At 29.6% G+C, this 12,787-nt stretch overlaps 1 protein-coding gene across 1 annotated transcript; it reads left to right on the forward strand.

The window, feature by feature from the left end:
• The first annotated feature begins 8,496 nt into the window (after window positions 1–8,496).
• LOC111372204 (probable xyloglucan endotransglucosylase/hydrolase protein 32) lies at window positions 8,497–10,426 on the forward strand. Its single transcript, XM_022994430.1, has 4 exons — window positions 8,497–8,791; window positions 8,872–8,972; window positions 9,095–9,312; window positions 9,781–10,426. The coding sequence occupies exons 1-4, from the start codon at window positions 8,551–8,553 to the stop codon at window positions 10,145–10,147; spliced, it is 927 nt and encodes a 308-aa protein (XP_022850198.1). The 5' UTR covers window positions 8,497–8,550; the 3' UTR covers window positions 10,148–10,426.
• Window positions 10,427–12,787: the final 2,361 nt, after the last annotated feature.

Raw genomic sequence — 12,787 nt, forward strand, 5'->3', positions numbered from 1 at the left:
TTTTTTTGTTTTTTTTTTTTTTTTTTTTTTTTTTTTTTTTTTGATGTGAAAATGACAAAGAAAGGTAAAAATAAGTATATTTAAATGTGCTTAAAAGTTTTTTTTTTTTTTTCAAAGAATTAGTTTGAATTTTATTTTGTAGAAAAATAAATTTTATTGGAGAGAAATGTTTGATTCTCAATTTCATCAAAATACATTTCTCTCTCTCTTCTTTTTAAATGCACGTTTTTCATTAAAATAATATTATACGTAAATAAAAAAATTCTATTTTTTTCATCGACACATTCTCCATCAATCTACTGTTCTAAAATTCATTTTTCCAACAAAATGGATGTCAAACACTCTTAAAAAATATTATAACCATTTTTAAGAAATAAGTAACAAAGTCGCAAGTACAACTTAATATACTCCTATGACCGTGTACTAAAATCAAAAGTACATTTTAAATAAAAGAATGCGGGTGTTAAATTTATCATAGGCTCGTTTGACAATATTTATACTTTTGCTTCTTAAAGAAAAGTTTCTTGAAAAAATTGTCCTCTTTAAAGCTTTTTTAGCAATACAATAAACTTTTAGAAAATTACTCAAATATGTTCAAAAACAACTTCTTAATTTTAGAAATATTTTTTTAACTTTTTAAAAGAATTGTCTAACGATATCTATCAATTTGTAATGCTTACACTCTCTTCCAAATGAGACAGTAAAATGTTGACAAAAAGTAAGAAACAATTATAGTTAGAGAAAAATATCGAGAATTCTGTTGACCCCAAGAAATGTGCCAACAAAATCCCGACTTCACCCCCTGCACATGGGCATCACCAGTATACTTTTACTTCTTATAGAAAAGCTTCTTGAAAAAATTATATTAAACAAGTTTCCTTTTAAAGCTTTTCTAACAATACAATACACTTTTAGAAAATTATTCAAATATGTTCAAAATCAACTTCTTAATTTTAGAAATATTTTTTAACTTTTTAAAAGAATTGTCTAACAATATCTATCAATTTGTAATGCTTACACTCTCTTCCAAATGAGAGTGTAAAATGTTGACAAAAAGTAAGAAAAAATTATAGCTAGAGAAAAATATCAACAAATCTGTTGACTCCAAAAAATGTGTCAACAAAAACCTAACTTCATCCACTTCATGTGGGCATCACCTGTACACTCGAACACCCCGTTAGGAGGCAAAGACCGTCAATCAAGAAAAATATCCAATGATCGTTTGCACTCCGACAGTCAAGTCAACGACTGAACGAGAGAAAAAAATACAAGAGTGGGAGAAGGAATTTGGCTAGGGTTAGAATGAACATTCCTTTTGTGAAGTGAGTTTACATATATATAAAGAAATAATAATAGACAAGTGGGCTAATGGGCCAAATGAGTTAATGGGTCAAGTCTAAACCCAAGATGCAATTACTTACTTAAATAGGCCCAATCAATTGAATGTCGATACCACGTTGGCATATATGAAATCCTCTTCATCATGTATATGCCACGCAATAATATATAGGTGTTATAATTGTCCCTCAAGTCTCAGTTGTACATTCATGTGCAGATCAAACTTTGAAATGTAGGTTGCTAAATAGGTGAGATCTTACAAATTACTTCGAGAATATAAATTGCTTTAATACATAAGGACTTTATGAACGGTTTCGAAAATATCTGTACGGGCCTGAATTAGCAAGGACTTATAGATTGTCTTGAAAGATGTCACATATAATTTGTCAAAATTTTAATAGCATATTCTCTGTAATATGGATTAAACCAACCTGTAATACAACATAATATCGGTTGGGAATTTACTTAAATATGCGCAACAGTAACAAAAGTAATTTCAATTCCCACTAAGATTCATCTTTGTATTTAGATAGGAACTGTGATAAAAGTTATATCTTTTCTTAGATCTACAAACTCCTTTGCGTTATCTTTGTTCCAGCAACTTGGATTTGCCTCCCACAACTGTCAAATTGTCTCGTTTCTAATGAATTCCACACAGAGAACAGATTGCAACTGTCAGGATTTTCTTCTTTTGTGCTAACAAGAAATTATGAGATTCTCTATAGACTAAAAACCCCCTAGTCATGTATTTATATAAGCCCAAACGAGTCTGATTCGGTCCAATATTTAATTAATCCATTTAATTAAATTCGATCCGTGAATTATTTAATCCACTTAATTAATTCGAGCCTATAAATAATCAACTCAATTAATTAATTTATCCAACGATTGTTAAATTAATTAATTGACAAATTGCAATCTTTCAATTCTCTTTTGTGTACGATCCATTAGGTTCCCAATCACGATACTTAACGACATGAAATATTATTTTGATTTAATCAAAATTGATAAATTAAAACACCATTTTAATTTATCACCAGTTCACGCTCACTGTCTGAAATTGGCACCTAGCAATGTATCAGAGCAACACATGTGATGGAAAATGTCATATGGTGTGACAAAATCAAACTTGTTCGTTTACCATGAAACTATAATCCCTTCGTCAATATGACCTGATCAATTATGAGATATGAAAATGTGTCAATCTCAATTATCGATCGTATCTTTTATTCTACTATTAAGTCAACATAAGTCGAAAACTATTTTTCGACTTATGAGTATACCTTGACCAATAATTTCGTTATTGACTTAATTGAACGAAATGCAGATCACAATCTCTTACTATCTAAGAGTGATGAATCCTCTATTCGTCATTCACAACCTTCATATGGTTCTTGACATACTCGAACGATGCCATATTAGCTGCCTTGGCAGAGCAACATCCAACACCGTCAAAGCATGACCGTCCTCATACAAAGCACTATGACAATCTCAAGTCAAAAGACCAATTTCACTAACGAACGCTAGAGATTAACCACTGACACTCAGATAGTTATCCATGTGGAACTCTTAGTGGGTCTCCAATATTTCGTTCTATAACAAAACATCTACGCGTTCATTTAAGTGTCACCACACTTTAGCTCGTGAGATCGACTACTTACTTTACAAGTGAGAAATGCCACACATGATGGTTTATCCGTAATAACAATATCCGTATCTCGTTATTACTTACAACCATGGATTATTCAAGATCCAATCATATGTAATTTGTATCTCATAATCACAACTCCTTGTGATTAACAAATCATTTAAACTTGAATCTTTAGACTCTATTATTTAAAATTATTTATCAGAATATTAATTTAAATAAATAATAGATTTTGCCAAAAATAAATGCATTAAACATATTTAAAGTGTTTACAATCCATATCGATTGAATATAGGGTATAACACTTACAATATCTCCATTGTACATATATAAAATAAATTGGGATCCATTTGCCCTTCAAATTACTCATAATCGTAAATTGAATAATGACATATCACATTTCTCTAGGATATAATATGCAGAGAACATATCATATATCATAGCAGGTCATATGCTTACACAACTTAGTGTAGTAGTAGTAGTGCTATAGTGAAGCAAGTAATTTGATGTCGACAATAAAATGAAAATGAAGATAACATGGCAAATGTATTTACTGTGATGAAAATAGTATCATATCTCAAGACATGTTAGCAGTGTATGACATATGTACTTTATAGCAATTATATAATACATGTGCTAACAGTAATATGTAATGATACTAAGATACTAGTATCAAAATACTCTTTCAAGTTCATGTATGAATATTCATATAATGTGTGGACTTTTGGATAAGGACGATACTCTGAAGATAAGTAGTTGGGATGAAGCTGATGCAGGATAAGATTCTAGTTATAAGCAGTTGAGGCAATGCTTTGGACATAAGTTGTAGATGCGATGTTGTCTAGACCCAAAATGCAATTACTTAATTAAATAGGTCCAATCAATTGAATTTGAATGTCATGTTGGCATATATGAAACCCTTTTTGTCATTTATGTGCCACGATGTAACAAATTCTATATTTCATTATTTCTTTTACACGGCCATCTTGAAGTAGCATTTTTAGATATGTCATTAACTATCGAATTAAAAATAAGTCTATTTGAGTAGATTCTTTACATGTCTTAAGAGGATAATGCTCATGTTCTATCCATCTCAACAATCTCAGGCTTAAAAATAAGCAGAAAAGGTTCTTTTATTTTCCCTTTTTTTCCGAGAAAATAATTGAGTATAATATGGGTCCACCCCAACACATAGATCTGTTCGGGGCTACTTATTTATATTTTATACTGTGGCCGACAGAACAGTGAAATTTCTTATTTTTTCCTTTATTTTGATCTAAACAAGGATTTTCTTGAACATCTGCTTACTATTAAGCATTAGATTCCATGTACCTATGGTAGCAAACAAGCAGCTAAAACACAGCCAAAAAGTCAATTTTTTCTATCTGGCAAAACGCGAGGAATCTCAAAAATTATAGACCCTCTTTCGATGTATAATTACTCATCTAATTTAGAAGTATAAATTTCGTCCTCAACGCGACCATCATAAATTTCTTTATCATTATAATTAAAAGGATTGACACATGCAAGTTTTTCAAAAATGTTGGTAAGGAGTCTTATCACTGACTCAGATACATAGTTAATCACCTCATCGAAATATTTAAGCAATTAAATAAGTATTACATATATTCATTTAAATTTTATCTTTAACTCATACGATTTTTCATGTCATATGAACAAAATGTTACAATCGATTCAGTAGGTCACGAGTTGTCGTATTTATTGATATTTGGGAAGTAGTTCATAGCATTTATTGCATCACTATGTGCCATGAAAATTGTAACACTTGAGGAGTATTTTGTTCCTCTATTAAACTTGATATATAGAGGAATTAGTGGCAACAATTTCTTTGTTCGTCAGATGTTTTACTCATAAAAGTTGGAAGAAAAACAATTTTGCATTCCCTCTAAAAAGCCAAATGATAGGCATTCAAGGATGAAGGGAGATCTTACAAAAATTCTATCGATCTTCACAACAACCCTAAATAAAATCAAAGTTAGAGTAAGGCCAGTTATGGCCCAATTACATTTTTTTTTTTTTTTTTTTGTGAAAATTATCTATATAAAAAAATTATGTGCATATTGGCAAGACCTAAAAGAGTTTTTGAATTTATTTTTTATGCCGCGCCTGGAGAAATTGAAAATCACACAATAAATTATTGCGAAATTTTTCTGTAATCTTGGTGAGAACCAGCTCACCAATCAAATTCATTGAGAAATAGTGAAAAACAAAGTGAGATGATATAACATTAATTAGATTGGTCATAAGTCATAAATATATGGACAAATTTAATTAACAAATCAACATCTTAAACACATTATTATGATTATTTCATTTATCAAACTAATCAATCTTTCAAAAAAAATATCAAACTAATTAAGGGAAAATTGCTCTAATGATCTTCAACATATTGTCTCCGTAGAAAGTTGATCTATGACATTTTATTATAGTTGCACAATCACTTCTAATTACCAAAGAATTCAAATCTTGAATTAATCATTTTGTCCCACGAAATATGTTTTGCTTCAAATTTAAGGACACAAGTCAAATTGGGACGCAAAATATAGCTTCATAAAGATGTAAACTAATTTGCTATCAAGATAATAAGTTGAGGACCAGTAATGCAATATTTCTAAGTAATTAATTGCGAAGATACCTGTGTCCCACGGCATTTAGAAAAAATGCTCAAAGGTTACAGCCTTTGAAAACAATATCACTCTGAACCTTGATTTATCAGGCCCCACAATTTGGTCCTTCAATTCTCAGTATCCGACACAATACTGAAAGGAAAAAATGAGAGGGGTAAAAGTTACACAAAGTGGGAGTAAAATCAGAAAATCGTAGCTTTAAAGGTTCAGACAGATGCATGTTGATGAAGTCCAACATATTGTGGAGAGTCATTTGCACGCAAAGAATACACACACTGCGTGCGTGCGTGTAGGTGAGGTGGGGTAGGCCGATGGCATCGTGTGCAGCTCGGGATGGGTAGTATGAGTAATGCCACGTGATTCTTTAAAAAGAAAGAAAGGAAAAAAATAGTTTGAGAGAGAGAGAGAGAGAGAGAGAGTGAGAAAATGAAATCATTCAAATTTTAATGAATAATGTTATCTAAAATAGATGTTGTTGGACATCAATCTAGATGGAGTAATGCTATTTATCATCATGATGATGAAATATCAATGATATGGCAACTCATTATTCCTAACATTTCTCTCAGTTGAGACCACATCTCCTTCCACTTTCTCAATAAAAATTGAACTAAATGTTAAATCACATTATTTCATATAGACTAATATATCATTGATGTTCCAATTTCATAATGATAAATAGTATTATTCAGATATCAGCATATCATAAATCTTATTTAAGTGAGTTATAATTACTTGTATATAATTAACTTGTAATTTAATGCCACTGGTATTATCACCTAGATTGGTGTTAGCATATTATAGTTGTCCGCATACGAGTTAAATGAGTTATTATTACTTTTATTTAATTAACCTAAAATTTAGTGTCCTTAGTATAGCCACTTGGATTGACGTTAAACAATAATGATACTAAATAGCAATGTTTTAAAATCCGGCCCATGCATGAACTCGAAAAAGAGAAAAGATCAATGGTCAAAAGCTTCAACCGGGATCAAACCGGAGGGTTGTGTGTGTGTGTGTGTTTTAGTTTTATTTTGACAATAATATATAATTAAATATTCATACCACCAATTCAAAATAAATACAAATGTGTGTTTTTGAGTATAAAACTTATTAGTTTTAAATTTGTTAGATCACTTAAGAATTCATTCCAATTTTACTAAGTAATTTGTAAGATTAAAAAATGTTTAGCAATCTATAGGAATTGAATAATTTAACTTTGCAGTCATATACCATGTGATCGTAAATAATATTGAATAAGTGATTTATTAGAGTTTGTCAATCATTAATGGTGCATTGAAAAAGTGTTCTTTATTAAACTTTCTCAATCCCACATTAGAAATTTATAAATTATAGGACTCAAGAAATGGATACAAGAGCTCAATGGGTAAATGGGTTGCCATATCTAGGTAACCTTTTTATTATATATAATTTTAAAAAAGTAGTTTTAGAATTCGATCCAATTGTTGAAATCACAATGGTTCCCGATTTTCGATTTAATGGATTGATTTTTCAGTTGTTTGATCTTTTTTTATTAATAGGTTAATTTATTATAATCGGACTGAATTTTGGTCCAATTTTCAGTTGAACCGACCGTTTCGATTCTAAAAACGTTGCTTAATAGCGTTACTCATTTTTAGCCTCTGTTTGGTCTAGCTAAAAGTTTTAATTAAATTCATAGTCAAATTCAATAGTTAATTTTAAATACACATTTTATAAGACCTACAACTTTTTAACCATGCATTCTATCGATTTTTATAAAAATCTACCAAAAGAATTGATTTTTATTAAATCAAGCAAGGGTTTTGCTAATAATGTTTAGACCTAGTCAAACATGCAGTTAATAATCCTCGAACTTTAGAGTATCTCTAAAAGACTCTTTAAATATTAGATACTTTCTATTTTAAAAAGTTAACCTTTGAAATCATACTCCAACAGACACTTTAAATTAATATTTTAATTTAGAGAGTGTGTTTGACTCTCCAAATTAACTCTCTATAATTAAATACAATCAAAGTGTTTCAATTTTCAATATAAAAAAATAATAAAATAATCTAAAGAAAAGTTAATTAAAATAAAAGATAGAGAAAAATAATAAATATTTTTTGAGAATAGTAAATTAAGTGTTAAATATAAAGTGCTGGATTGCTTCAAAATTTTATCTCTCTAAATTTATAGATGCACTTCACATGATAGAATATACTTTTTTAAAAATAGAGATTTCTTGGAAATGCTTTTACACTGTATAAATAACATCTTTATACTTTAAAATGAACTTCATTAATCCTTCAACTTAACATTGTGAACCCCTTTAATCCAATAAAGCGAGTCCATTAAAAGTTCGAGACCATTCAGGTTTTGTTTACCCAGAAAAATTATATAAATTCAAATGATCTTATAGCTTAAACAGCTAGAAGGAAAACTTTTGAGACCATGTTGACATTCACCAAACAAGAATTATGAAAACAAGTTACAAGAATTGACATAATGATTACTTGACAGCTTAAATATGATTCCCTTATCTCATGGGATGGATTCTTAGCCTGAAAAATCAATTAAAAACCATTCATTTCAAGAAATTAACCTATTAATTCTTGATCACATATCACTCAATGAGAACTCCTTGATATCTTGCCCCACAATATTTTTAGGGTTATATTACTCGTACATTAGGATGATCATGACGATGTCTACCTATTATCATGGAGGGACTCCACTTGAAATAAAATATAATTTATTCGAAGTAGGCCTTCCTCCATGTGAGGGTGTGAACAATGTCATAGACAGCGCATTATCTACAAGTAGCATATTCTATTTATTTATTTATATCTAATTGTACTACCATGCTTTCTCTTCACGTACACACTCTCTTGTCTCACACTGCATTTATGTACCCCAAAACTCTCACTCAAATCTATGCATAAAACACTCTCCTCAGTCCGTTCCTTCTCCTTCATGGCTCTCCTCTTTCTCCCACTTGTTCTCATCCTCTTTGTTCCCTCAACCAATGCGGGATCTTGGCCACCCTCCCCGGGTTATTACCCAAGTTCCAAGTTCAGGTCCATGAGCTTTTATAAGGGTTACAGAAACTTATGGGGTCCGGGTCATCAGAGTACAGACAATAATGGCATTACTATTTGGCTTGATAGAACCTCAGGTCTTGCCTTTTTTATTTTAACCTTATTTGGAGATTATTGTCAGTTTATCAATTTGGAATGAACTTTTTTTCTGTGACAGGAAGTGGGTTCAAGTCGGTTAAACCATTTCGATCCGGGTACTTTGGCACCTCCATCAAGCTCCAACCTGGTTATACAGCTGGCGTGATCACGGCTTTCTATGTAAGACTTTCCCTGTTAGTTATTAAATTTTCATTTTTGGATTGCATCGTCTAAAAGTTCAAAATGAGTTACTTTACGGTTGCTCATCGAGTATTGATTAATGAAAAATTGTTTGATTGCAGCTTTCAAACAGTGAAGCTCATCCAGGGTATCACGATGAAGTGGATATTGAGTTTCTTGGAACAACATTTGGAAAACCTTATACTTTGCAAACCAATGTGTATATCCGAGGAAGTGGGGATGGTAGAATTATTGGGAGAGAGATGAAATTTCACTTGTGGTTCGATCCGACCAATAATTTCCATCATTATGCCATTTTGTGGAGCCCCAAAGAAATCATGTAAGATAATATTATTTACAATTTTTTTTCCTGATAATAGTTATATATTTACAACTAAAGATCTCAATTTTGATCGATCTTAAAGTATTCCCTAAAATTTATGTCATATCATATGAAGTACAGATACATAAAGTTCGGTTGAATTTGTCACAATAACTCAACAAGACATAATAATATAGTGCGTAAAATTTTGACTTTACTTTCTCTATAGTATTATTCAATCTACGAGACCATCACTATAGTAACCATTTCAACCATAAATGTTAGCCCATAGCTTGATTGACTTAGAGAGTGTAGTACAAAAATGTCACATTATCAAAAGGTCCATGTTACAGTGTTAAATATTGAAAATAATAGGATTAATTATTAATTCCCACTTCAATATTGCATTTCGTTTGGTTTTATTAAATTTCATTTGGGGTGATGAAATATGTTTCATTATACTTTTGTATCTTGTGGGATTTTCAGATTCTTTGTTGATGATGTGCCCATAAGAAGGTATCCAAGAAAAAGTGTTGCAACATTTCCTCTAAGACCAATGTGGGTATATGGGTCGATATGGGATGCATCATCGTGGGCAACTGAAGATGGTAAATACAAAGTCGATTATAGGTACCAACCATTCATTGGAAAATTTAATAACTTCAAAGCAAGTGGCTGCACAGCCTATGCGCCGCGCCGGTGCCACCCAGTCTCTGCCTCTCCATTTCGCTCTGGAGGCCTTAGCAGGCAACAGAACAACGCAATGCATTGGGTTCAAAGTCACTACTTGGTGTACAACTATTGCAAAGACTATAAAAGAGACCATTCTTTAACACCAGAATGCTGGCGTTAATTCAAGAATAGTTTGATCTATCCACATTCATGTATCATCAAACAATCTTGCTTTTAAAGTGAGATTTTTCCTGCTTTAATTTGGGAGGGGGTTTTCTTGAATTGGGTCCCTCTTGTCGATACCAAGCCACCACACAAGAAGAAAAAAGTTTGCATTTTGGGCGGTTCATTTAGGTATATTAGTTAAATGGACAGTACAAAGTGTGAGAGAGGAGGGAGAATTCAATAATGTGCGCATTCGGTTGTCATTTCCTAATAAAGCAAAATATTTTTTTCGTAATCGATTTCTTTAATGCTTAATAAAGATAATAACCTTTTCATGGTATTTTTTTCTTTTTTCGTTTTCACAGTAAGCATTATTGGTAGGCCCCATATTCTAATTATTGAAGGGACAAATCTTGAAAAGAGATAAAACAAAAACAAAAATATGTGACCCTTGTGCTAATATATAATCTACAATATAAAGTGTGAATTGAGAAGAAATTTTGAATATCAATTTTATTCTTATATATTTAGTTATATGTTAATTCTATCCTTATATATCTAATATAGTACCATTAAATATAATTTAATTTCATTTAATATCCATTTAAGTGTAATGCTCATTATTTTATATTGGGGTACTTAGAATTTTACATTAATCATATTAAGTTTAATTACTTAAATTACATTATTTAAATTAAGTTTACTACTTAAAATCGAAGCTCACGTATATAGATGTAATTTTATTATAATTATATAATATAATATATTAAAGATTGTATTAAGTTAACGTTAGATTAATTACAATACAAAATAATATTTATAATAGTTTTAATATAATTATATATGTAGATGAGCTTCGACTTTAAGTGACTAAACTTAATTTAATTAAAATAAAATTATGAGTACTACAATATGAAAAATGAACTCTATACTTAAAAGAAGACTACAAGAAGTCAAATTGTAATTAATGTCTTGATGCCACCTTTAATATATTATAATATTATTTCATATGTGCATGTATATATATTATATTATTTATTATTTATATAAGTAAGCTTCACTTAAAATCAACATTCATCTACTTATATAATTATATTATAATTATTATATAATATAAAGATAAAATGTGGAGATGGATGAAAAACATTCAATTTACCATTTTATCCTTATATAACATTGTCAACATTTTAATTCAAAGATTATAAATTACACGTTTAATTAATATAATAGATAATATGACTATTTAAATACAAAGAGCAATAAATTGAAAAGAAAAAATTGCTTAAACGTAATCAATGTTTAATTAATATAACTATTTAAATACAAAGTACAATAAATTGGATAGAAAAAAATTGCTTAATGTAATCAACAGTTAAGAGGGAAAGAATCGAAGATAAAAGAAATTATCCATTAAACTTAAAAATCTTACTAATTACTCCTAATAATTCGAAGTTACTGACCATTGCCATAATTATATCTTTCTCACTAGTTACAAGCTTCACATCAATTACACATTTTCATTAAAATAAAAAATTTTAAGTATTAATAAAAATAAATATTATGTGTCAGAAAAATAATTAATACAGTATTAAATATTTTATTATTATTGCATGTTCATTTTTGTATAAGCATATAAATTAAATGTAATTCAGTTACTTATTAGATATAAATATATAAAAAAAAAAAAAGATTTTATTTTGATACATTTAGAGGGAGAATTTTATTCCTTCATTTGTATTAATCCCATTCAAAAGAAAAGAAACTTTTGTTTTAAGATTTTTGACTTCTATATCTATTTTGAATGTAACTTTGGGATCGTTGCTGCAATTATTCCAAATAATTATGCTATGGACTAATATAACGAGCATGATTAGTATGTAATTTTTTATTTTTAAAAGTGTTTAGACAAGATAACTTTTCGTTTTTAATTTTTTAAGACAAAAAAAGTTTATGTTACAGACAAAATGAGTGACTTTCTTTTGAAAATGATTTATGTACCTTTAGTCAATGTCTAGCATTTCAATTCATTCAACATTTTTAAATTATGTACTTAATTTTTGAAAAAAATTATTTATCAATTACTTTATTTTAAAAATATTAAACATACCATTCATTCCTTAACCATAAAACGTGCATGCACGTGCTTACTAGTAGTAAGAACAAGAAAAAGACACATTTTCCTTTAAACAATCAGAGCAACATTTGAGTTTAACTTAAGCCCTTGTTTGAATCTCATTAAATTCTATTTCATTACATTCAATTTTTTCTCTCCTATTTTCAACCACACAATATTTCATAAAATAATATTACACATAAATCGAACGGGGACTAAATATGCTTTTAGCAGTCCAATAATTCAAATGGTTAGGGCGGGTTATGTAACAAATACACCAAAGTCCCCAAATTGATAGGTTCATGAATTCTTATTTATCCATGTAAACGAGGATTGCGAATGATATGTGGCTATGTTCTCTAGACATGCTTAGTTTATCTCTATCTTAGAGTGCCTCTTATCAAGTATGACTAAGCGACAAAGAAGATGAATGGACCTATTTAATATGTTTATAGTTCTTCTCCGTAATACTGCAATGAAAATTCAACATTTGCTAATAAATATTCGCTATGCGATTATATGATGATCTAGAATTAAACAAGA

Source organism: Olea europaea, chromosome 23 (genome assembly GCF_002742605.1).
Source record: "Olea europaea var. sylvestris chromosome 23, O_europaea_v1, whole genome shotgun sequence".
NCBI lineage: Eukaryota > Viridiplantae > Streptophyta > Magnoliopsida > Lamiales > Oleaceae > Olea > Olea europaea.